The sequence below is a fragment of the Empidonax traillii genome, unplaced genomic scaffold (assembly GCF_003031625.1).
Source record: "Empidonax traillii isolate 1590-97213 ecotype Southwest subspecies unplaced genomic scaffold, ASM303162v1 scaffold403:size524366, whole genome shotgun sequence".
NCBI classification, from domain to species: domain Eukaryota; kingdom Metazoa; phylum Chordata; class Aves; order Passeriformes; family Tyrannidae; genus Empidonax; species Empidonax traillii.
Genome location: NW_020955596.1, coordinates 405,499 through 431,726, shown reverse-complemented (window position 1 = coordinate 431,726; position 26,228 = coordinate 405,499). Strand labels below are relative to the sequence as shown.

The 26,228-nt window shown below is 44.7% G+C and overlaps 2 protein-coding genes across 4 annotated transcripts in view; one reads left to right on the top strand and one right to left on the bottom strand.

Moving 5' to 3' along the window:
* Positions 1 to 205: 205 nt before the first annotated feature.
* On the top strand, positions 206 to 5,988 carry PSMG4 (proteasome assembly chaperone 4). Its single transcript, XM_027893712.1, has 3 exons — positions 206 to 498; positions 624 to 699; positions 5,672 to 5,988. The coding sequence occupies exons 1-3, from the start codon at positions 316 to 318 to the stop codon at positions 5,791 to 5,793; spliced, it is 381 nt and encodes a 126-aa protein (XP_027749513.1). The 5' UTR covers positions 206 to 315; the 3' UTR covers positions 5,794 to 5,988.
* The window catches only part of SLC22A23 (solute carrier family 22 member 23), a 113,080-nt gene continuing 90,243 nt past the window's right edge, over positions 3,392 to 26,228 (bottom strand). The window contains exons 7-11 of one of the 3 annotated variants that reach the window (XM_027893711.1): positions 24,992 to 25,094; positions 21,782 to 22,014; positions 19,108 to 19,140; positions 17,237 to 17,360; positions 3,392 to 4,716 (exon numbers count right to left, since the gene is read on the bottom strand). In XM_027893711.1, coding sequence (XP_027749512.1) covers positions 4,683 to 4,716; positions 17,237 to 17,360; positions 19,108 to 19,140; positions 21,782 to 22,014; positions 24,992 to 25,094 — 527 coding nt within the window. In that variant the 3' untranslated portion in view covers positions 3,392 to 4,682. Of the gene's footprint in view, positions 4,717 to 7,181; positions 11,568 to 17,236; positions 17,361 to 19,107; positions 19,141 to 21,781; positions 22,015 to 24,991; positions 25,095 to 26,228 lie in introns of those variants that run through there. The other 2 variants (XM_027893709.1, XM_027893710.1) reach the window with 2 other exon arrangements.

Genomic DNA, 26,228 nt, shown 5'->3' with positions numbered 1-26,228 from the left:
TGCGTGTGGCGGGGTCTGTGCACGGGCGGAAGGGCGGCCCGGGCAGGGGCCGTGCACGGGTTAGGGAGCGGGCACCGATCCGTGCGTGCGGCTATTCCCTGTGGGAGGCGGCGGAGCGGCATCCCGCCGGCTGCCGGCCGGGGCGGGCGGCTGCGCGGTGCCGGGGGCGGCCCCGCCGGGCGGGGCGGGCAGAGCGGAGCGGAGCGGAGCAGAGCGGAGCGCCGCCTCCCCGGGGCCGCGGGGCGGGCCGAGCCGAGCCAGGCCGCCCGCTCGGGCCTTGCGTGCTCAGGCCTGGCCGCGCCGGGAGCAGGGCCGATGGAGGCGGCGGGCGGCGGCGGAGGGGCGGCGGGGGGCGGCATCGCCCTGCACGACTTCAGCGGGCAGCTGGGCGAGCAGCGGGTGCACTTCCACGCCATGCGGCTGCGGGACTCGCTCTTCCTCTGGGTGGGCGCCGCGCCCGCCCTCGCCAGCCTGGCCGTGGCCATGTGCAGCCCCCGTGTGAGTGTGGCCGCCGGGGTCCCGGCTGCCCCCTCCGGGGCCCTGTGGCCGTGGGGGGTGGCCCCGGCGCTCCCGACCCGCGCTGCGGGGACTAAGCCGTGCCTTCTGCTCTGCTCCGCTTGCAGGACAGCATCCCTGTGGCCGCCTCGCTCCTGGGGGACCCTTCCGACACCGCCTCCTCCTGCCTGGCGCAGCGCTTGGGTAGGTGCGGGGGCGGTGGCTGCGGGCCCCGGGCGGGGCGGGCGGAGGGGCCGCCTCCCGCCGGGAACACGCGGGGGGGGGCCGAATCTGGTGGCCCTGGGCCACCGGCCCGAGCTGGGTGGGCGTAGAGGGATGCGATCGGTGCTGCCCCCGTCGCAGAGCTTCCACCGCTGCAGGTTGCGGCAGGTTCCATCCAGTCCACAGATTCACTTTTTTTATCATCCCTGTACGAGCCTGCGGCACCTGGGTCAGCGGCCTTGGGCACACTGTGCACTGTCAAAAGCGAATTATTTAATATCCTTACCCTGGCTTTGGGTGCGAGGCAGGGGCAGCACACACTACACCTGTTAAGTGGGGTTTCCAGTCACCTCCTCCCTGTTTAAACTCTGTTCAAGGCTGGGAGAACTGGGATTGTTCACCCTGGAAAAGAGAAAACTTCAGGGTGACCTAACTGCAGCCTTCCAGTACCTGAAGGGAACTTAAAGGAAAGATGGGGCAAGACTATGTACAAGAGCATGTAGTGACAGGACAAGGGGGAATGGGTTCAAATTGAAAGACTAGGTATTAGGAAAAATTCTTTACTGTGAGGGTGGTGTGGCACTCGAACAGGGAAGCTGCGGATTCCCTATCCCTGGACTTCCAGGGATAGTTCAAGACCAGTTGGACGGGGCTTTGAGCAACCTGGTCTAGTGAAAGGTGTCCATGCCCACGGCAGGGGCTTGGAACTAGATGATTTCTAATGCCCCTTCCAACCCAAATCATTTGATGGTGATGATAAACCTGTGACACTGCTGTGCTGTGAATGAGGTGGCCATCATGCAAGGCACATGCATTTTCCCTGAAGATGAAGCCAAACTGCATCACATCTTGCACCTTTTAGTCCCCACATTCCCAGAAGTTCTGACCTGGGAAGTCCACAGTCATCCCACAAATGCCCGTGCTTAATCTGACTGATCCTAATGGGCACCGCTTGGGATGTCTCGTTTTCCATCACATTTTCAGTGCCAGTGTAGCTGGATTCTGAGTCTTAGTGATGACTTTCAAGCTCCTGTATCTGTACTAAAAAGTATAAAAATACATGGCGTAATACATCCTAGTACCTTCACAGCTCTGACAGATGCATCCTGCTGGTTATCCATCATCACTTACCAGTAGCTGATGCAGCTCCAGCTGGTGAACTGCTGATGTACTTGTTACCAGGTTTTAAAAGCAACTTGCTGAGCTGCACAACCTTACCTTACAACTTCAGTTCGAAAGGCAACAGAATTATTAATGATCTGTATGCTGATCTCCGTTTCAGGCAGTGTGTCCTGAGTTTGTATCATCAGACCCTTCCATGGGTCTCCACCTTCTCCTCTATGGCCACTAATGCACATATAAAAAAGGGTTGCTCACAAGAATGATCTTTAAAAAACAGCATAGGGGCCTTTTCTTCTTTCCAATACCTTCTCTTTTAATAAATACTCTTTTAGTCTACCCTGGTGGCACCATTTTCTCTACTCACTGGATTCCATCATTTCCATTTTAAGTAATAATTTTATGGGGGACTATATAACATGATTTCTTTATATGTAATTAGTGCCTTATCCTTAAGAAGTCAGTTAATAAAAATGTAGTCAGGGAGGATTTACTTTGGATAGAGTGTAATAGTTTATTCTACTTTCCATTTAGTCTGTCACTAATTTCTTCTGAATCTTGCTCTAAATTTCTGTGTACCATTGGAGTCCAGCTGACAGTTCCAAGTCGTCTCTGTGATTCCCACTCTCTCTTGTCATTTTTTTTGTATGTGTGGTTGCTATCTTCACTCTTAGAAGATTTATTACTGATTTCATAGCTGAAGTTTGTAATAACTTGCCATTTCTTACATTAATTCCTTCAGTGTTCTACGACAGAGGCTGAGTAACCTGATTTTTCTCCCAGTAGTAGTTTCAGTTTTGCTGCCTTTTCCCCTTCTTTTTTTAATATTTTTTTTCCCTTCAGGTGCTTATATTATTTCCATTGCTAATTTCCCATACCTTGTTACTGAGAACTGATACTGTTGCTTGGTACTGGCCTATAGGTTACTATTTATCCTTGGAGTATAAGGCACCTTCCTATTTATTTTCTTTCTGTGGGCCCTGTCTTTTATTATTTCATCTTAAACTTCCTGTACCAGCTGTGGCCCAGCTAGGCTTTTGGTCAGTGTTCCTCTCTATCCCTGCCATTCATCCACTGGGTTGCAGATTTCCTTATAGATACCGTGCTTGGTAAGAAAATCTGTTTTTCACCTCGACTAGAAATACCACTGGTGTTGGTTCTATCTGGGAAATTAAACACTTGTTTCTCCCACAAATTCTGTAATAACAGAGATGATATTCATAGCCAAGTCTGACAGTCTTGTAGCTGTACTTCCAAGGTATTTTTTAACCATCCTGCCATGTGGTAATCTTCAGGTAGGCAGTATCCCTCTCTCCTCCTAACACTAAACTCCCCGCCTTCCCATGCTTGTCACTGTTTTTTCCATGTAGTTTCCGTTCTGGTCTTCTTCACAGGCTCTCAGTGAAGTAGCATGCAATGCTATTTGCACATAACAATTTTAATTTCTTATACTTGCCAGTTGCATTCCATCATCTACCACGTGTTCCTGCAATGTCAGGTTTCCTTCCCTGGAGCAGGAATTTCAGTGCTGTTGTGCATCAGTGTACACATTCTCCTTTATAGTCTGGAAGGGTTTGTAGCCACAACAGCTGCATTTGGTGTATTGGCTGTATCTTCTTCCTTATTTCTGATTTTTTTGTTTTAAATTTTCTATTGCTAAAGACACACATGCCTCATTCCTATTTCTCTTTATACATATTTCTATCTATATCTGCTTGTATGAGGTGCAGGGACTGTTTCTCACCATCCTGCCCAATTACTTTGGCACAAGATGTGTCTCACTAGTCAAGAAACCCAGATCCTAAAAGACTGTTTCCTGTAGGTTAGTGGTGGCCAGTTCTTGAGGATGGCTTGCCCATTGGTGTCTCCCTTACCTGCATATCCTGAAATCACAGTGCTTTGGGCTGAAGTGACTACTTATTAGTGCCACATCTTCATCTTCCCTCTGTGGAGACCGGCAGACTCTTGGTGAAGATCACCTCAATTCTTCTTTGAGTATTTCTCATCCAGACACAGTTCCCTTCCACCACCTCTTTTCCAGCACGAACAGTCTACAAACTTATGCCCAACACTTCTCCTGTCTGTTCTGCTCCCACTGAGCTTCTTTTCAAGCTTAGATTTGGGCCTTTGCCCTGTACATGGGGTTGTAGGAGTGGGTTTGTCTGTGCCGCTAAAGTTTCTCCTGGCACTCAGCATGTCCCAGATGATGGCTGCCGAGGAATTTTTCCTCCACTTCGAAGAGCTGGTGCAACAGGGGTTATTAACCAGGCTGCATGGGAAGCAGACCTACTGGAGGGCTTTTTAGGTAAGCCTTGTCTTTTACAGTTTTCAGCTTTACTCTGAGGTTGCAGATGATCTTCCATGGAGCCATAAGATCTTTCCTCTTATGTCCTTCCCACAAAAGTCCACATGTCCAACCTAATCCGCAGGAAGCAGGGACCAAAAAGGTCCCACTGCCCTTCAGAGCCAGGGCACAGTGGTAGGAGCAGAAGTCCTTGGCACAGGGGACCCTAAGGGATTCACAGTGCTCCCAGGATCTGGAACACCATCCTGGAGACGCTATTGGACCTTAGGCAAACATAATTAAGAAGCTGAGTTTTGACACTGCAGTATACTATATAGTTTCATTAGCTAGGATAATGGCATTAATTAGTTCAGAATTAGCATTGCATTCATTTAGGGCATAATGATGAAGCACTAGCACTTACAAAACATCCTGCTTTATACCACAAAAATCTAGTGCCAGGTGTTAATTCTTGCAATCAGAGCAACACGCTGCATTATATCAGCATTTTGTAGTGCCAAGTCTTAAAAGGCAAACTAGTCCTTGCATTTCAGAAGCAGCTCTACTTTCTGAGACAGAGACAAGAAGCTGGTAACCTGTTAGAATAGAAAAATAATAATAAATTGATTTGCATAATGAAAATGCCTCAAGGAATTGTTCAATTACACTTTATGCACACACATATATATCTGTATTTTCTGTAGTTAACTTTCCTATTTAGAAAGGATCAAGACATTAGGAGTCCTGGTGTTTTTATTTTCAAGTTTTAAAAATTCAGATGATATTTTTGAATATTCAAGCAGAACAGTTTGATTTGTCTCTAGGATCATCAGCTCCCAGCTCATTCCCTCAAAAGAATATCTCATGACCCAAATATTGGTTTTTGTCTTCTATTTAACACAATTAAAAAAATTCTATTACTAAAGACACACATGCCTCATTCCTATTTCTTTTAATACATATTTCTATCTATATTTGCTTATATGAGGTGCAGGGACTGTTTCTCACCATCCTGCCCAATTGCACTAAATTTAAATTTAGTGCCTGTTTTTCCTGTATGGTGCTTACAACCTTCACAAAGTTTAGCTTTGGAACTTGGTTAATCGGGGCTCAATCATTTTCTTGTGCGCTTTCCCTCTATTAATGTTTTACACAGCATAGACTTACCAAATCATAAACTCCATTTCAGTGCTGACTCCAGTACAGTCTGTAATTTCACTTAAAATAGTATATTTAGGAAGCATCCAGAAAATCCACTAAAAGCCCTGCAAGGCTTTCCAGCGACCAATGGCTTTTTGCATCAGGTCAAAAATTAGTTGATACTCACCAGTTTTATACTGCTTCTATCAGTGATGTGCAAAGTTTTGCCCAACATGCCAATGGTCAGGTAATTGTTCTGCTGTTCCTTAATAACTGCAACCAGCACAGGAGGAGTGGAGAACATCATCTTAGAAATCTGCACAATACGGCTTTTTAAGAGGCTTGCTTGAATACTATCACCACTTTTATATAAAAACAAAATATGGCTGACTACTCTGTTTTGTATTTTAGCCAGCAAGACCAAAAAACAGATATTTGTCAGCTACAATCTTCAAAACACAGACAGCAATTTCACCTTACTCATAGAAAACAGGATCAAAGAAGAAATGACGGCTTTTCCAGAGAAGTTCTGACTTTGCATCATTGTAAAATAAGATGAATTGTTTCAGAAAAACTGATTGAAATTTTCACACTGACATTAAATTAGTATATTTGTTTTGTATTATTTTGATTGCATTTGTGGTTGTTATTAAATATAGATGGACATAGATACAATTGGACCTGGAATTTATTTTTGTGCAAATAACATTTGAATTTGAAATTTCAAAGCAAAAATTTTTTGCTACCCTGCTAAGTAGGATAGCAAATGGATGCTACAATTGATGAAGATCATTGTAAAAATGCATGCAGTGTCTGGCCTCCATGCAGTACTGGGATCTGCTGGAAAATCAGTTCCAAAATATATCTGTACAGTTAATCTACTGTGTACTAGCACTTAATACAGTAGAGCAGCTTTTAGTGTTCAAATAAAGAAATCCCTCATTTTTATATTGTAAAGCTGTGACGAGTGTTACTTTTCTCCTTTTAGTCCCTGTTGGTTGTAGTACTAGTGCTAAACACTGGATTTCCTTCTGTCCCTTGGGCATTAAGAACGCTAGAAGGGTTTCACAAAGTGTTATCTGTCCATCCCTGAGGACTACATAGAAGGAAAAAGCAGTTTGAATTCTAGAGCAATAGATACATCTATCAGACTACTAGAAGAGCACACCATGTGTAAATCAAGCATATACATTAGAAAAATCAGAGCACTCCACTACCATGACCACCACTGCAAAGTATCCTGCACTTCTCTGGACATGCTTTTAGGTAGGATGGGAATCCTTTCAGAGGCAGATCCATGGGCTATTTTGTTTAATGAGAGGGCAGCTAGGAGTTAACTATCCAAGTTACTACTTTTTTTTCCATTGCAAGTTGAGCCCTGACTCAAACATAAGCTTTTGATACAAACAAAATTTACTAGTGCTGCTTCTAGACAACTATCCTAACCCCCTGCAGAAAACTGATGAATTTACGTTGCTGTGGTGCCATAATCAGCAATTAAAAACTGTAACCAAGAGGTCACTGATGTAGGAGGCAAAACTGCTAACTGAGTCTCTTGTCCAAAAGGATTTGAACAGCCAGTGGCTTCAACATGTTATATTTGAACATGGGCACAGAAAGCTCCTCCTTACCTGGTGGGAACAGCTGTCCGTCTTTGGCCGCAGTTCAGGATCAGAATGGCAAAAAGCAACTGTTGGAGGGTATTTTCTTTTTAATTTACACCACCCAGCAAACAGCCAACTACTCTTCTGTAATGGACTATACTGATAATTAGTTGTAAATCAATGTGCTGGTTTAATTAGCCTGATTTACAAACAGCTCGTTCTGCTTGTAGAGGAGGGTAGGACTGTTTGCTGAGGCATCAGCTCCTGCTGGGTGTTTCAGAGGTCACTGTGAGGGAGCCAGACCAAGGAGAGCAAACTGATGGGACAATGTCATTTTATTCTGTACATTTACATACAAAGTTCTTCTCAGTAGGTACAACAGATGTAACATCATGCAGACATTTAGCTTGTAAGACTGTTTTCAGTACTTGATTTAAGCTTGTGCTATGAGGAAGCACCACCAGACTATTCATGATCAAAACATACAGTAACACGATTCTTTAAAACTTCATCAGAAACTGAAATGGGGAGGGAGATCTCGCCCACTAGACAAAACACACCGTACTCCTTTCCTGAAACATTTTACACAATACATTTAAAATGAGGTTTGTAATTTCATTTTTTTTTCTTAAAAAATAAAATAATTAAAAAAAAGTTACAGTGAGGGAGGTCATCCCCCCACTTAATAGTGTTGTCTTATGTGCCAGCTACAGGCGCAACTTGACTTGACATTCACAGAGTTCAGTTAATGGCACTTCTGCTTCCAATTTGGTGACCAATAAAGTGTTTGGCTTTCCAGGAAGTGGCAACAGTTAAGTAAAATACTTCCATTAAAAAGAACAACAACAAAAAAAGCCTGCTCAATGAAACCAAAAAGTAAATCACACAACCCCCTTTCAGAGTGGCCACAGAACACTTGCAAACAGGCGACTGTTGTTATCCATTTGCAGTGTGTCTGGCAACAAAAGCAGTACTGAAACCTTAAAAGGGGACAAACCCCCCAAGATCAAGCATAATGTCACTTCACATTTTCGTTTAAACTTACAAAGACGGAAGAAAGCCCTTAAATGGTAAACCCAAAGAAAAATCTACTGATGGGCTTAGAGGTTACTGAAGGTTCACAGAAAAAGGCCAAAACGGAGAAGACAGCTTGGACTGCTTCCCCTGTTGTGGTAGCCATAAAGAGCCACCTGAGAAAAGCCTTTCTTGGTGAAGGCTGGAGGGAAGATGCAGCCAAGGAGCCAATGGAGCAGCTGGCTGGGACCCCAGCAGAGAGCCCTGTCCTGCTGCAAGACTAGCAGAGGCAGGGCAAGCATTCCATGGTTCCTTTCTGCCCTGCTGCATCACCTGGTACCTGACTCCTCCACACAAGATATGTTCAGCAAAAGCCTTCCAACTCTGTGAGCAGGTGTGGAAGAAAATAATCATCACAGAAGTGTTCATGTTATCAGAAAAAGGAGCAAAACTGAGCTGCCATGGCAGGAAATTAGTTTTTGTTTTATTGTTGTGACAGAGGCAGAGGGGCAGACCAACTGGAGAAGCTGGGTCTCCCTTTGTTGCAGAAGATCAGTACCGACTACCTGGTTTCAAGCCAAAACCCAAAAACCCATCAAATCAAATCAATTTCATAAGATTTTTTTCTTTTAAATAAATCGCTGCACATTTCTGTCACCTAGTTTGATTACTATGTAAATGTTGCTATGTTTAAACAATTTTTCTTTTCCCTGTGCCTGTCTGTCCTTGGAGAGCAACCACCAGAATAGGAAACGATAAAGTGCTGTGGACAACAGCGGCGAGCACACCAGGACTGCTGACAGTGCTGGAAGCAGCCAGTTTTATAAGGCTTGTGGATGGTCTACAAAGGCTGTACCACAGCTTGAGCATACAGGCACACAAGACCACAAACGAAGGAGCTGCTGGCTCCACGGCATGATGGATGGCAGCTGCTTTCCACCTCTGTGCTCACACCTTCTCTGCATTCAGGCCCTTTCTCTCTTCCCTTAAGATGTGTTTTGCTTCTTCAATTTTTTGTTGTGAACCCATTTTTTTCCTCCCTGAATGTGTGTGGCTTGCAATAAGCATCTCGTATTGAAGGCAAAAGTTATTGCACAAATTTGGCACGTGAATACTGCATGAGTGGGGAAGGGCTGGGTTCTTGGGTGAACACAGACTGCAAAGGTCTCAGCACAGAACGAAAAGAAGGAGCCGCACTCAAGTCTGACAATAAAACTTGAGTGTAAGGAAGATCGGGCTCTTGCTGTCACAGCAAGTCTAGCAAAGGTGAAAAAAAACCCAAGTTTTTTTTATCTTTGGGCAAAACTACCATCAACTGGTCCAGTGTTTCTTACCAGGCTCAAGAAGAACCCAAATGTCCACATCCTCTGTAAAAATTAGCAGCCTTAGGACAACATTGTTATTCTGAACACAACCACCTCTGTCGCTTCTGCAGGTCTACCTGTCCCCTTGCATTCGTCAGCGTCTGAGGCTGTGCTACTCACTGCATTGCCCGCTGGGGAGCACATATCTGATTTATTGGGGACTGTAAGAGGACATTGGCAGCCTAATGGAGGATGGAAATTGTTAGGTACAGTAGTTAATCGACAATATATACAGCAAAGGAGGAAAGGGAAGGGAAGGGAGAGGAGGAAAGTGCAAACGAGCACTTTCCGTGCACATGAACGCAAGATGTACATCAAACAAAGTGGCAATCATACGGACACTCAATACAACATTGACATCCTGCTGCTCTGTTTGAACGTCTGCACTACCAAGCAATCACAAATGGATGGCCTGAGTGAGAAAGGAGAAGAGGGAGGGAGAGTGGGGAGGTTAACTACAATGCAAGAAAGCTGTTTGTTTACTGAGTCCTTGCATTGAACTACGTCCTCACAATATTCTCTCATGTGAGAACCAAAAGCCGATGGCCAAAGGAAATAGTTGATCTGGGGGCTGGAGGAGAGAAGTCAAGTGGCCACCATCAAAGTGCCATCTGCACAGTAGGAGGTAAACTGGATATTCACTTTGTGTAGCATTGATCTGATTTAAGTAAACTTTTTTTTGCAATCTAAAATCTTAAAAGAGCAGTTGGGGAAGGGGGAAATCTGGGTGAGTTCACTGTATATTCTTGGGTCAGAACCCAAAAATATCTCAAAGAGCCCAAAACATCTCAGTAAGACATTATTCACAGGCTATCAATTAATTCATTTCCAACAGCCATTTAAGCAGTTTGTCTACTTAAACTGAAAACCCAAATCCTGGTTCTGAAAACAGGTTACACAATGCCAGGACACTCATTTGCTAGGAGCAGAAATCCCACCTGTGCTGCCTTTTGGAATAAAAGTACAGATGGTAGCCCATGCTCCTTGCTGTTTATCCCTGCTGGTTCATGCTCTTCTCCTGGAGAAGTCAGAGATCCTGGGCCTCCCGATAATTAAAGCCATTCTCAGCAAAAATAATTTTTGCATCATTAGTCAAATCATTTGCATCATCTATGTTACTATTAAAGAGCACTGGGAACCACCTAAAATAGACTAATATACTCTTAAAATGCAGCAAGCTGATTCACCTTGAATAATCAGTTTGTTTGGGTAGGATTTTCTTCAATGCATTTGGTGAAAAAAAAAAGGACTAATTTAGAAAGTAACTTTTAAGTGCACATGGGCTATAAAGACAAACATAAGCTGCCTAAAACGCAGTCAGAGTTTGAGTCACAACAGGTTTTGCTTTGTTTTTGTCTTCCTTTTTCTTTTTCCGTGTATATAAACACAACAGGCAACTTGGGCACTTGGACTTTCTAGACAATCAGAAGAATGTTGCACAAGTCTAAATTTAAGTCAATTCAAATTTGTAGTGGATCCCTCTTTTCTTTAAAGAAACATGAAAACAAAACAGAAAACAACACTCCCCTCCCCCCATGGTTTCTTTCTTGGAATGGCTGCACCTCTTATAATAAGATGGCTTCCTTTTTGTGATCTATGAAAGGAAAAGGAAATAAAGTGCTTCTTGAGAATAAATCAAAATAAATACACATATTTAATGGCAGGAAAAAAAAGAGTTCTGAAGGGCTACTGCCAGCCAGGTCTTTTTTCAAATGAGTCTTTTCCCCCAAAACTTTTTCAAGAGCAATCTGCACAACAGTTGAAGATGCCAAAATTTGCTTTAGTAGCAGAGTTGAATTCCTCCATCTGCTCCATCACTGGTTTGTAAAATCTGTGCAAAACACCTTTGCCCAAAGTGCTACTCCTCCCGCACAACAGCACAAAATAAAATACAAAAGAAAGAGAAGAAATAGAAGGGAAAAATAAAATAATTAAAAAAAAATAAAAGGGAAATAAAATCCACCCAGTTACATTGACTTCATCCCATTGGCAGTGGTGTTCTCCGAGATCCCGTCACTCACAGCTGCTGAGTCATGGAGGCCAGAATAATCCTTGAGTTCAGAGTTTGTCAGGAGCAGGGGCTGCTCCCCCTTCTTGTGCGGCAGGAGGGGCTGCCGGGTGTAATGTTCCCCATCTGGGATGTTCTCGGGCAGGTTCTGGTTCTTGCTCTCCGGCAGCAGCAGGATGCAGATGATGCAGATGAGAGTGCAGCAGGCAAAGATGACGTGGTGGAGGAAGTAGCCTTTCTGGTTGTGGAGCTCCATGATGGGGGCGGTCAGGCGGCCGAAACCCGCACTGGCCAGGACCAGCCCCAATCCGCCTCCCCTGCAAATACAGGCAGAGATGAGAGCCCAGCCCCCCTGGCACTGAGATGGGGAGCCCACAGACCTGACAGGTCGTCCAGACCAACCCTCTGTTTGGCATGCACCCAGGGCATCCAAAGTCTTGAAGGTAAACCTGGTTTGTTCAGAGCTTTCACACTGCACAGTCCCTTCAGCAGGGAGTTGCTTTGCTGTTGTAGATAATTGCTGCTTATTTGCCTCAGTGTGGGTAAATAAGTATCATTTCACAGCCATTTAACTGCCCCCACATATGAAGAGGAGCTTTATCATGTGAGTGTGTAGACAGCCCTCTAAAGTATTCTCAACTCCAAGTATTCCCACGTTTAGTTGGGGAAAACCAGATTTTGCTTAGCATGCCAGCCTTCTCTCCAGTTAGACAAGACACACTAAGAAGCAGTAGGTGCAGAAGTCAATTTTGGCTGCCTCTAAGGTACCTGGCATCATTCAGCAGTGGAGGCAGGAGATTATACTTAACAAGCCACTGCCTCAATCCTTTCTACCAAATGCTGAGCACTGAAATATTTTCTACACAAAAACATGTTGTGGCTGGAACTTTTCAACACATTGATGTTGTAATAAAATACATAATTTTCAGAAAAAAAGTGTGAAAATAGATTCATCTTCCTCCAGTTACAAGCACAGAAGCTGCTTGTGCAAGCCCAATTCAGTGTTCTCTCCTGATGCAAGCAACATCTCTTGCAATTCCTCATCTTGCTCATCAGCATCTCTCTCTCCAGGCCCTGGTTGTGGACAGAACAGGCACACCTTGTGTTGAGGCACAGCTCATGCTCCTGGGTCTGTCTGTGTTGGGTGACCCCACACAAAAGCAGCATTGCAGGTGTTTCTGTGAGGCAGGCCATTCCCTCCTCCTGCTGTGGCACAACTGAGGTCTCTGGCCAGCAGAGCGTCACCCTTAAGTGACTCATTCTAACAAAATCTGTGAGACTGACAGCTTGTCCTTTACTTTCCAAAGACTCTGCTGCCTGTAGAGGGAGGTTTCCCTGTGAGCTTCATCACTGACACCCTGCTTCCTTATGAAGCCTGTGCAGGCAGTATGTTTCCTGCAGTTCCTCTAGGAGATGCTATCTACTCCCAAACCCTCTGGAGATCAGAGGGGCTCAGATGCTTCAGTTTCTGGCCCAATGCAGAGTTGTAATTATTAACCATAACTAGCCCTTATAGAAGATGACTGCAAAAGGCAAATGGACTGCTCTATGTCAAATACTTGGGAAAAAAATCCAGTTTCATTGACTTAACCATACTAGAAATCACAGTACCATAAACCTACAAATACCAAATTCACTCAGCCAGCCGCTGTGTTAAAGCTAATTTTCACTCAATCCTTTCCAAAATCCACTGCTGCTTACTTGACAGCTGAAGGGCAGCAAGTTTTCAAAAGACACTCTTGGGACACTGACTGGATCAAAAATTCATGCATGTATATTCTAGTTCTCCAGACTCAGCAGAGCATCTTTCACAAACAGTGACTTCTCCAAATACTGCAAAAGCCCTTATTAAAAACTTGCCAGCTTTCCAATGGCAATTTAGAAACCCAGCTGAATACGACTATTGTGCAACTGGCCTCCCTGCAACTTCATTTATACGCTCACATCAGTAACCGACACAACCAGTCCCAAATGCATGGCAAATCTCTCTCCAAGCTGGTTCTCAAGCAACAAAAGCCCGTCTCATTTACATCAGTGTTTGCTACAGCTGAATTGTATCTCAACCCCCCTGAGAAGGACCTGAGGTGAGTTTTAAAAGCTGCTGTAGAAGGACATCAAGCAACTGAAAGAAAATGCAAAAAAGCAACAACAAAGACGGCTCTGTCATTTATGGGTCAAGCGGCTTCAGATTTTGAGGGGGGGAAAAAGAGTTTTTCCATATGACGTCATTAATTACAGCAGGCTTTACTTTATCCAGCGCCAGCCAAACCTGGTAGGAGGCAGCTTGAAAGTACGTTTTGGTATGTGTCTTAGAAGGGTTTTCTTTAAGGTTTGACTACATTGCAAACATGAAAATGTGAAGGGGAAAAAAAAAAAAAAGAGAAAACTGAAAATACTGTCAGGAATTTTTTGTTCTTTCTGTGCACATCAGGAAAACAGCTACAAGACAGGAGAGGCAGCACCCTCATAATTCACAGTTTTTGCAGGTGACATGGGCAGCAGGTGGAAAACAAAAACATTCTGAGTGTCTTGGGACATTGCTCCTCCTCAGCTTGAGGTCTTCCATGGCAGGGGCCAGCTACTGTATTTTGAACACTCTCAGAGCAGAACCTAGGGAGGAAGTGTGAGGGCTGCTGTCATCCATGGTGAGCCCCAGCTTCCCCCCTCGCACCTCTGCCTGCCAGTGGCTGCTGTGGGGGGCTTTCCCATGGCACAGCTCCACGGATGATCGACCAGAACCACTTCTCCAACCTCTGCTCAACCCACTGGCAGAAGGGAGGGATGGTTTGTACATAAACCTCAGCATGAAGTTTATGGTCCTGACACGGGCAAATTGCAAAGGTATCTTGGTCCTAAATTTTGTCCTCAGAAAGGCCCTGCTTGTTCATGGGGGGGAAGTTCCTTGCTCGTTACTGCAGTATTTTTTCAGGGAGCAGCAAAATATCTGCACTGACATTCTAAGGAAAGGGCCTTGCCCTTCTCAGCACTTCTCAGGAGAGCAGAGGAATATTAATCCTGTCTTCAGATGGCCATTTGTCTGCATTGAACAAATGGGTCAACACATGGCATGGCTCAGAGTACAAAAGAGCCAGGGAGCTGCCCAGGCTAAAGGAGACTTTGGGAGAGCATCTGCTCCAGCCTCCTGTACAAAGCAGGGCCAACTCTGAAACTGGACCAGGTTTTCTGGGCTTTGCTGAATCAGCTCGGCCACTTCTTGAAGTCAGTCCCTGAAAACCTCCACAGTTTTTCCCTGCCCAAACATAAGTAACTTTCTGGGCGTTCAGTCCTAGGCCAGAGCTTCAGTAATACATCAGGATGCCCTTGGCCTCATGGAGCGAGGTCCCACCTTCAAGAAGCCAGGCCTGGTTCAAGTGCCACGAAACAGCCCTGTACCCCACTGTGTTGAGGAGTATGCTCAGTGCAGGTAGCTGGGTGTGTGAGCTGCTGTGTCAGCTGCAGATTGAGCTCTAGGAGGCGGGACCTGGAGGCAAGAGGTTGTGCAGCGGTGCGGCCCCTTTGCACAAGAGTGACTGCTGAGTGACTCCCGGATGGTCAGACAGGGAAGTTTCCTTAACAGCTGGAAATCTGATTTCAGGCAACTACTGATGGGTAAAACTCCTGATTTGGCCATCACTGCTCACTCTTCATTTCTTTGGAAAGGTGGACACAAAAGCAGGACGCTGACAGAAAAAACCAGACTTGATAGTAACTGATAGTAACTGAGCATGTGGAGGATAAGGAGAGGACACACTGTGTTTTCCTCAGCCTATTTCTATTTAGTAGCTGTGCAGACTGCAGTGGTGTCAAGATTATTAGACGGATTATTGGTGCCACTCAGTGCTTTAACTCAGCATTTAGATGGAGCTCCATACTGTAGCACCTGGTACAAAGAATGGCAGCTCTTGGTGAAGCCCTCCTTCCTACTGCCAGGAGACCGGGGTGTGGTGCAAGGGTATGAAGGATGTGTCTGTGCCACATGACAGCATGAAACCTTCATGTTGCTGGAGCAGGTGGCACCTCTTGGTGATGAGGATGGCTGTTTTCCTCCTCTACTACTGTAACTGTTCATCTCAACACCACAGCAGCAGATATGGAGGGGTGCTACGGGTTTGCTATCACACCACTGCTACCTCAGGTAATGACAGTGCTGTTTTCCATCCTCGGGGATGGGGTATTACAGGTAAAGAATTTGATTAGGGAAATCCTTGAGACAACCCTACTGTTCTCTTTGCCTCCCTTTTCATTAAGGTTCCTTGAGATTCAACCAAAAGCATATTAGCATCATAGAATAGTTTGGATTGGAAGGAACCCTTAAGATAATCTAGTTCCAACCCCTAAAGGGCATCCAAGGAAGTATTTTGGAGAGCAGGATATGAGGGAGCAGCCAGATCCACCAAAATTGAAGACAGAAGGCAGCTTAACCACACCTCTGCCTGAGACAGGTTTATGCACCATCCTGAGCTACATCTCCTAATTACAGCCCTGAGTGGATCTTATCATGGTGGTAGGACTGCAAAGCGCTGCAGTGTCATCATCCCTATAAACAAACGGGGACCCTGAGGCATACCCAGCTATTGTCACTCGCCTGGTGTCACCCAGCAGAGTCATGGGAGGCAGAATTTCAGCTCCCAGCCAGGACTTTTTCCCCTATCCTGGAGCAACATAAGTGACTTAAGGAAAAAAAATCTTGCTAAGCTCCCACTGCACATCTGACCCTACTTGGCAGATTCTCTTCTGTCTGACATAGTCAATTCCTTATCTATGTGTCTTTCAAATAGAGACAAGGAGAAAATTAAAGAGGCATAAAACCACAAAATTGACTGACACACACATAAATAAATAGTTGTTAGTGTTTTGGGTTGCTATATAATCTCACTGCTCACATTGCCTTTCCCTGTGGAAATAATGTTATCTGTAAAATACATTAACAAACTGAGATAGCTTGGAAGAAAAGGCCATGGATCAAGGAGACTCTAGCTACTCAGCTAACAGTTCTGCAATAACACTTTCATGAAGTGCAAAAGGCATGTAATTTGGAGGGGAAAAAAAAAAAAAGAGTATCCTCTTTCTTCCACTCTTTCCCTCCCACACATATGAACTACATTCCTGGGAAATTCAATGGAGTCAGGGAGAGGACTCCTGAACTGCTGTGGTGTTGCTAAAAGCACAATGCAGAACACAGAAGCACAACCTTTGTGCTGTGAAAGATAACAGCAAATATATAAAATGGTACAAAACCCTGACTATGCAAAGACATGTTATGGGAAATTCTCCAACAAAGATCATCTGTCTGATTTCTACTATTTCCCAGGATGAAAGTGCTCCTCTTTAGAAAAACTTTGAGTCTCTGCTAAGATAGATCTGCGTGCAAAGAGAAAGATGACTTTACCTTCAGTAAAGGCAGACCACTAACAGGGGTGCTGCTGCAGGAAAGGCAGGCTTGCAGAGCACCTTTACACACCAAAAGCATTTAACACCATGTATTTCAACACCTGCCTTCCACAGAAGCACCCTTACGGCTGGCCTGGTTAGCCCGCTCTATGGAGACAGGGATTGCTGGCACTATGTCCTCCTCTGCACACTCATGGAATTTCTCCTTTTATATCAAGCTGTAAACTCACCCGGTCGCTCCTTATGTAAATCCCTCAGAGTAAGTGAAGCAATGACAACATTCAACCACACAGTCTCGTTCGGCTGAATATTTAAGACCCCACCACGCTGCAACTCATGCGCTGCCTGGCCTGCTGATCAGCTCCACGATGGGACACAAGGTGGAGCCATGGGAAACAAAGCCTCTCTGTACGCAGACGCTCATTTACCCAGGCAGACTGACTGCAGTGACCTTAAAGAGCAGCCCCAAAACTGCTGAGGTCTCCAATTACACAGCGTTTCCCCTCCCATACAGTGTGTTAAGTTACACAGACCCTTATCAGTGTAATGAGGATAATTCTGTGCCCGTCTTTTGAGCTCAGGGCCAATGTCTTACCTGATTACCGTGGGTGTGATTTCAGCACAGAAGAACACGCTAAGGCTTCCAACAGCATGCGAAGAAAACATACCCACGATGGAAAACGCAACAGAGAATTTGTCTTTGACGCTGTCACTCATACCTGACAAGACAAGTGTGTTCATAAAAAGTAAGAATGAGGCCAAACTTGCAAGGAAAAAAACCAAGAGGTTTATGGTTTATGTTACTCATTCTCCCTAGACAAGAATATGAGTTATTTTGTAATACTAATTTAAAACTGGTTTTTACAGCATCCACTCCCCAAGCACCTGAGACATGAACATACATGAAAAAAATCCTAATGTCATGCCAAAAATGGCAGCAATCTCCAATTTTTTTATGCTCGGCCACCACAAAAAAGGTAAAACCCAAAAAACCCCACATCTTTGGGCAGTCTTTTAGGCACCAGCTGCTTCCCTCCCATTGCAGGGCAAGAGGCTAAAGAAATAAAAGTGCTCCCATCTCTGCACTAAGCCCCTGCACTTGATCAGTCTGCAAACTCTGTCGTAACTCCCAGCTTGACAGCCTTTGCCCAACAACTCTGCGTGAGAAGAGCTGATGCCAAGGACAGTAAAGCACTCCCTTAAGTCAAGGCTGTTTGCTCAATCATTTCATGGCTGGATGGCAGCAAGGTTTCCAGGATGAACAGCGTCTATCAAGCACAGGGAGAAACCCCAGTAAATCTAAACAAGGCTAAAGGAAACCGTCTTCTGGTCATGATGATATTACATCCCACCCTTGATCCCTGCTCACCACCTTCTGTGGGCAGGGGCAGGATATCTGATCCAGAGTTGTACAAGCTCATGTAGTCTGTCCTGACCAGAGAGGAGGTCATGTCACTTGCAGACTATTGCACCATACAAGGTCAACACATCGTGCCTGACAAGAGCTCTGGGGAAAGGACTGGAGCTTTGCAGCCAACGCTCCCCCACCTTTCTATAGCCAAATTCCAAGACCTGCCTGAAGAAAGAACTGTTCATCAACATGTAATCCCAAGCAGTCTCTGTGTCGGATCCAATGAAAATTAACAGCTGGTTTTGTTCTTGCTGAATGTATCAGCTGTCAGAAGAGCAAAAGGTGTTTGGGAGCTCTTCAGTTACATCTTCCAAAACATGTTCCAGCCTGCTCAGGGCTAAGCCCTTTCTTGAGTGCACCCCAAGTTTGGGGGAGAGAGCACATACTGCCAGCAGATAAGGGTGTGAGCACAGCGCCTTGCAAAATATGGGTCTCTGAGGCTCCCTGTCCACTCTTGCATGGCAGGTGAGGCTACACCACTTACCCCTCAGGAAGTCATAACTGCTCAGCAGAACAGACCTTGGAAAAGCTGGGCAAGGACAGGTCCATCAAATCTAATACAGAAGGGTAAATTTTGTTCCCCTGTAGCCTGTCATTGCATTGCCATTATGGTACTTCAGCCTGGGATAAGGTATCTGGGAGAGTATTTTTTAAGGTGTTTAAGTCCCCTTATCAGATAAGTGACTTTGTCATCTCAGATATTTCTGGAAAAAAAAGAACTGAGATTCCTGAACTGGGAATGTTGCTTCTCAGGAGATTTTCTGAGAAAGCCTTACCGTGTATCTGAAAATAAACCTTGGGGGACCTCTGCACCCTGTCTTGACATGCAGAGGCAAGACAGACTATGTGGAGGGGATACTACACCAAGACACTGCACATAAATGAGCAGACCTGCCTATGAATGGGGTCTCAAGGCACTGTGTAGAAGTGGGCTTTCCCCCTGCACCCCTCTGTGGCAGCAGTTCTGCTCTGGGTGCTTTGGCTCAGGCCTTTTGGATCTACCTGCTCCTGGGGGAGTGTTTTCAATATAATGCAGATTTGTCAGTAAATCATACCTGAGTCTGGAAGTTGACTGTATTTTCCGATCACTGGATCCAAGACCACGGAAGTCAGAGGAAGATAAAAATAAGAGAGAAAAGGAGAAAAAAAAAGAACTTACTGGTTTTACATAACTATTTATCCAAAGGAAAAGAAAAAAAAAAGGTAAATCCCACATGCCACCCTAGCCCCCCCCACAATTCTTTCCCATGCCACAGCTGGCACATCTTTCCCTGGCCACCAGATAGGACATGCTGTTTCCAGGCACATTTCAACTGGTGGACAGCATGCTAATGAGACAGTGATAACAAACCAGCAGTAAAGCATATTTAAGAGCCCCAGAATTACCACTGGCATTAACACAAAGGCCTCTTTGTATTCTCCCCCTGTTAATGAAGGGGGAGAAGAAAAAAAATGCCCTCCTGCTGCAGCCCCGAAGGAATGGCCAACAGAAGCTCTAGAGATTAAAAAGTCTGAGCACCAGCACTGTCAGACTGGTGGGAGACCCTACTCCTCACCAAAAGCCTGAGCTGATGGTCCATGTGTCACCTTAGACACCAAGTGCCACGTGTCCTAACCACACAGCAGTACTGGGCAGCAAGGGTAAGGGCAGCAGCACAAGCTGGCCATAGCTCTGCTGCTCATCTCCCACCGGCCTTCTGTGACTTCCCAGGTGACACTCCAGAGTTCAGAGGAAGGGCCAAGCACACCAAGCCCCAAGGTCTGCTGCAGGTTTGTGGCTGGTGAAGAATATCCCTCTCTCTCACTGTTCTCAAATTCTGATTTCATTTGCCAATTATACCCAAATTACGCTAAGCTAAAACATGCAGGATTGCTGTGACAGATTTCATAATCAGCAGGGTCACTGCTTCTCTCCAAACAATATCTAGCTCTTCTGAGGAAAAAGGGGGGTATGATCTAGAGTGGGGGAACTTGAGCTGCTCTGAAGTTCAAGGCTGCCTTTCCCTCCTCTTCTCACAAATAAGGGGGTGAGGGTAGAGTGGGGAAGGCTGATGGGTGCACCTTGCTGAAAGTGCCAACATAGCACAACACACCTAGAGCCCATGCCTGCTCTTAGTTTTAGCAACTTGGCTCACAGAACTGCCTAAACCCATTATGGAAAAGGTTGTAATAATTCCTACAGGGTGTTCCTCTCCACCTCCCTCACTGATTTTTTTGTTGATTTTCATGACTCTAGAGCAGATTAATGGCTCTGACATACTTTCTCTCAACTAAGCAACTGCATGATTATTACCTCAATAGCCTCAAACAAACATCTGACATCCTTAAAAAAAAAAATTAAAATGGGATGAATTCAGTGTAGAGAGACCCTGATGGACACCACCAGAAGAACGTGGAGTTCCGGGAGGTTGCACACATGCACAGTGTGAACCTGTGTGTGAGCAGTCACAGTCCATCAACATAGACTGGTGATGAGGTGGGGACAGGGGACTTCTCCCACTCTCAGCTAGGTTTGCTGGACATGGTAAATATCTGCTCAATGGGAGCGTAAACATCTGTGCCAAGCTGGGAGCAAACACACGCGATGTTGGAGTTTCATCCACGTCATGAAAGAGGTACCCTGTTTCCCTCCTACACTCCCACAAATAACGTGTTTGCTAAAGGTTAACTTAGTAAATGCCTTCAGGAAACACAGTCTGTAAATATGGACAATTCTTGCTGGCTTGGAGCTGCCTTCAGAATGCGGGAATGTGAAAACTTTCCATCCTCAATGCAAAAAGCTCTAATTAAAGCCCTCAATTATTTCTAAACTTAGAAATGAAAAACAGCAATAACCAGTGTGCTGGTGTTTGTCTCATAACTAGTTTGTCCAAAGCATGTCTCAATCCTCTTCCCCTTTCCTTGGGGTGGTGTTTCATGGGACAGGGATCTAATGTTTAGCAGCTGTGAGAGTGACAAAGTACCTTCCCTCTGCATCTCTCTGATTCATCAAGTTCAACTTTCTCAACCAACAAAAAATGAAGACAATAAAATAAAATAAAAAAAGAAAGGGAATATTTCTATAGCAGTTTTAATAGCTGAAGCAGCTCAAAAGGGACAGATAAAAGTTACTGTCTGGAAAGGAAGAGGTGAAACACTCTTGGTTTTGGCAGGAACAACCCATCTGAAAAGCTGTGTCACCTCCTAAAATTATGTGTATACTTTCACATGGACTATACACACACACTGTGTTAAAATAAGGGTCTTTCAGCTGCATAATTTCCATGCTACCTGTATATTACTCACTCATAGAAAGATGCTCAGAATAGGCGGAGGACATACACCTACTGCTCTAACTTCTGCTTAGTTTAGCAGCCATTTAAGAAGCAGACTCTATTGGTGAAGTTTTCCCTTCCCAATCCCTACCCAGCACTTTCCCTGGAGGCTATTTCACTAAGATAAAATAAAAAACATTTTTTATTTCCTTGTTTGCTTTTAAGTGACAACCCTAATGCAGCATCAATGCCCAATGAGCTTCTCCAGGGGAATCAATCATCCAGAACACAGTGCCTTTTGTTCATGAGCCTAAGACAACAGGTGTTTGGGGAAACCTTCAAATACATTCAGCTTCTTAAACTATGCAGGTGGTACGACAAATCTAGGAAAGGCAAAGGAAATGTTAATATTTCCTGGTCCCTTATTTGCATGTCGAACTTGCGTGGCCCTGGAAAGCTCTCATCTCCAACTTACAGTTGAGAAGGCCCAGCTGCAGAAGTGATGCCAGAGCTGTAAGTATCATGAAAAGCAGGAGTCCTCCTCTCCTTCCCAGAAACCCGACCACTGGGCACATGGCCAGGCAGGATGCCAGTGCAATCCCAGCCATGGTGTAGTAGTCCGCATAGAAGTTGTGGGTAATCGCCATCTTCGCTTCATGCCCCATCATGCTTTTTGCAAAACAGTGGTGTATGCCATACCCAGTCAGCCTAAGGGAAATAGGATAGGGCAAAAGGAGATCATTGCTGACAAGGCAAACGTGCACTGCAACATAATTTAGTGTAGGAACACATTAGTGCAGAAAAAATTTCTTCTGCTGCAGGAATAAAATACGTCGTGCAAAAAAAACTTACCTCAAACTTCTAGGTGCTACTATAAAAATAAGCAGTGATCAAAAGAAAAACGTCTATTCAACCAAACTCTTGCTGGCTTTATTCATATAGCTGCTGCTCACAGTACGATCGGGGTACAAGCAACTTTACAAGGATTCCTAGTGTGTGATAGGTTTTCCCGTTGTATTTGAGAACTCTTGTACCCCAAGAAGGACATCTCTCTGTTCCCAGTGCATCTGCTGACAACCACAGAGCCAGCATTGCTGTGATGAAGCGGCCTGTGTGCTTGGACAGCAAAGCACGGTGCCATACAGATGTGTCTTCCAGGAAGACCCACCTGCCCGTGGCATTTGGTCATACTAAACACAAACATTACATCCTACTTCCCAAGCTAGCTTGTCAAAAGTGAAAATCCCTGAGAAAGGACTATTTGAAGTCTTATGTGCTGCAATGATTATTACAATTCTGAAACAATAACCTCTAATCCAATCTACACATTTACATCACCCGTCACAGCAAAGTGTCTCCTCTTTTAAGAGAAAGTTTTTTTGTGATGCCAGTGATCAAAATCTTGCCACCTCGTTTCACTCCTCTCTCTTTCTCCTGTCCTACCTTGACCCTCCAAAAAAAAAAAGAAAAAAAGAAGGGAAAAAAAAAAAAAGAGCAGGGGGCTTGAGGTACACAGATGAGAAGCCCCAGCATCACCGTTGATGTGGTGCAAAACTGCAGCAGAGGTGCTATGGGAAAGGTCAGTGCTCTCAACTGCACCCATCATGGCTCAAATACCTTTGCCAGGAAGAGCCTCTTGTCCCTGGCACTTAGACAAGACAAACTTCATGTCATAAATTAATTCTGCCTGACAGAGTGGCAGGCACAGATCCAGGTCTCCAAAAAAAAATGAATGGTAGGCACATTACACTAATAGTTGTCTATCCTCCTGAAGGCCAGGAATTTGAAGCTCTGTTAGTGTACTGGGTAACAAAATAGGGATAGAAACACTTGGGGGAATTGGCAGTGCGTGACAGCCCAGGGCCTGAGGAATTTATCTTGCAAACTTCTGAATCAATGCTTTAGGACAAAATCCCACCCTCAATACCAAACACTTTCACCCTGGTAAAAACCTAGTACAAGTGCTTGCTCTTACACAAAAATGACATTTGCTTTGGATAGCTATATTATAACTGAATTCTCCCATAAGAGCAATATTAATCAGCCACACAATAGTAATAAAAGGGCAGAGCTAACCAGCATTTCTTCTGTCTTTCTATTCTATGCATGCCAACACAGTTGCGGAAGTTGTTATTTAGGCCATGACCTATAAACTAAATTACTGTATTGTTTGGACTTTGCTTCCCAGCCTGCTTCCCCAAGAATCACTCTATTATGTTAACTTGAAGAGCAGCTCAGAATTGTTACTTTTAAAACTATCTTCCTTGATTTTTTATTATTATCTGCAAAAGTCTCCTTCTGCACGTACTAAAATTCAGCACAGCCTCACCTAACAGGAATAACAGAATTAAATTTTTTTTTCCCACCCCCTAAAAACAAACATGAAATGTATTTCCTCAGACATAGATCTGCTTCATGCTCTACTTGGATGGCAAACAGCCTCTGTGTGCTAATGTCAGAAGTTATCTTTTGAGCTGCCTAGTTCTGGTCTAGAGCATTTCCAAATATGCAAAATTAATGAGGGTGAGGGAGAAGGGGAGAATTCCCCATGTAAACATTTTTCACAAACACAGTTAACACTTGCTATTAAATGTACCAGTTGAGCGGAAGATGAAAACACTGTTTCGGAGCAGAGGGAATCACTCATTGGTGGGTGGAAGAGAGACACAAAACTCGTTAAGACTAGAGCTGGTTCTGCAACCAATAGTACTGGAGACTGACCCCTGAAGTCTTGGTGCTTCTGGGTGACTATTTTATTTGTCCCCTCTGGGTTATGACTGATCCATACACCTGTTAACAAGAGTGAGGGCTGCAGAGAAGTGCCCTGATGTGATGAAGAAAAATCCACAAGAGAGCTACAGGCTTCTAAATTTGGGAGAATTCCACTCTTCTCTGTTCCCACCTCCCATTTAAAAAAAAAAACATGAAAGAAATTCAAATGGACATTTTATAAGATATAAAAATTAGAAAATCCACTGCTGGTGCCCTCCCAGAATTTGCAAGTCCATCTATCTCCTCTTCACAAGGTGGTCAGTTCTGAACAGGAAGTCTCAGAATCTGTAACACGCAAAACCCTCAGGCTCATGTATGGTTTTGCCCTCATAAGCATGTCCAAACTGAAGCCTTAGGACGAAAGCACCACATTGTACAGTCTCCCACAGAACACTCTCCCTGTGTCTCCCATACACTATTTGGGAGCGCTGAAGCACTTTGCAATCTGCCTTTGAAGACCTACCAAGGACAGCTGTTATACAAGGGAAGAGGCTTGTGTTTATTAGCAAGCAGCATCTTCCTCTGCAACACAGCCCTATCAGATGTCAACTACTTGAATCTGTACTCCTGTGGCATTCAAAAATCTCATCCAGGATGCCAAGTAGTAGATGTCTGCACGCATGAGCAGATGGGTGGCACGTGGCCACCCAAGACCACTGTATGACTGCAATGCACTTGCAGCATGGCACCTGAGAAGACAGGTGGTTCTGCTGCCCAAAACAGCCAATGAGCTCCTCTATGTTTGCCATAAAAACAGTTCCCTGCAACATCTGGTGTTTCTCCAGGATCATTTATCGGAGACATTAGTGAAGGGTTCCACACTAGGAATCAAAGGAGCTCCCTCATCATTTCCCATTGCTGCTTCCAGTTGACTGACCACACAACTATTCAAACAGAAAAAGATCCGACTTACGAGTTCACACACAATACCACGATGTTTTTCCACAGGTTCCTTGTTCCCACCACTTTAACAATGCAGACTTTCTTCGGTCTCCTGGTGATTTCCTTTTCCAGCTCTGAAACAAACCAAACAAAAATTATCCTTTCACTGGGGAGAACGAGAAGAAGAAGATTTGCTTGTAAACTACAGATATTTTGAGGGGTGTGTTGGAGAGCAGGACATTATCGATTACACTAATAGGAACTACAGAAATGCTGGACATCCTGTCCAAAGTCCACCACAGGTTCCCTCTGTTCTTTCAGGCTTCTCTTAACCTTCTTGGGACGGAAGAGCTAAGAACTCCTTCACACTCCAAACTTTCTCCCAGTTAAAAATGTATATGTAAAAGGGGAGCAGTACGGAGCTCGATCCCAACAAGCATGACATCAAATTTCTTGAAAAACTTCATGATTCTGGTAATTTTTAAACACCTACACAGGCAGAACTGCATTTGCACAGCTACACACCCTGCTGCCTTTGTGCAATGCACACCTGAAAAGTTACGGAAAGGACTGGTGTTCAAACTCATTTTTCACGAGACTCTTATGAAGTTTGTTAAAATGCAGGTTTCAGAATAAAATGGCTAGGACATTATGTCAGCTTATACTCTCTCACCCCACTCCCTTTTCAAATATTTAAAATTGTTCTGATGGATGTCCTAAACAGTGAGACATTTACTTAAAGAAAAATCTTTGGGTTTCAGCAGCTGTGGTATCTCTGCATTTCAGAACTAAAGTCTCACTGTGTCCTTAAAGTGCTGGGCAGCTCCAAGCTAACTTTTCTATGCAATGCTATTAAGAACACACAAGCCTTGCAAATATTGCATCTGACACCCTTGTTGACCTGGGACAATAACAAAGGACACTTTATTTACCAAATATCAGTAATTTAGACCGTGAAGACCTACCTAAGCATGCCAAAGCAGCCTGTTTCCAAGCTACTGGATCAGTGAGACAGCAACAAGTTCAATAAAAACAGAAGAAGCTGTAGTTATAAAGACCCATCACAAAAACAATGCACTCCAAGAGTACAGGCTAGGACTGCTTTTTTTCTGCTTTCTAGACTGACTGTGTTTAAAGGCAGCAGCATGGCCCTGTTCTGAACGGTGCACGCGTTCCCTTCGTGCATACATAATTAGCACGGGTGTCCTTACTTGTCCACACTGGCCTGCCCTGACCTCTGCCTTACTCTGCTAAATAGCAATTTCTTA

What these genes read in the sequence shown, in the direction of transcription:
- PSMG4 (XM_027893712.1), top strand. Translation starts at nt 316, where the DNA reads ATGGAGGCGGCGGGCGGCGGCGGAGGGGCGGCGGGGGGCGGCATCGCC. An exon ending in TGGCCATGTGCAGCCCCCGT is followed by an intron (nt 499 to 623) that starts GTGAGTGTGGCC and finishes CTCCGCTTGCAG; the next exon opens with GACAGCATCCCTGTGGCCGC. An exon ending in CTGCCTGGCGCAGCGCTTGG is followed by an intron (nt 700 to 5,671) that starts GTAGGTGCGGGG and finishes TTTGTATTTTAG; the next exon opens with CCAGCAAGACCAAAAAACAG.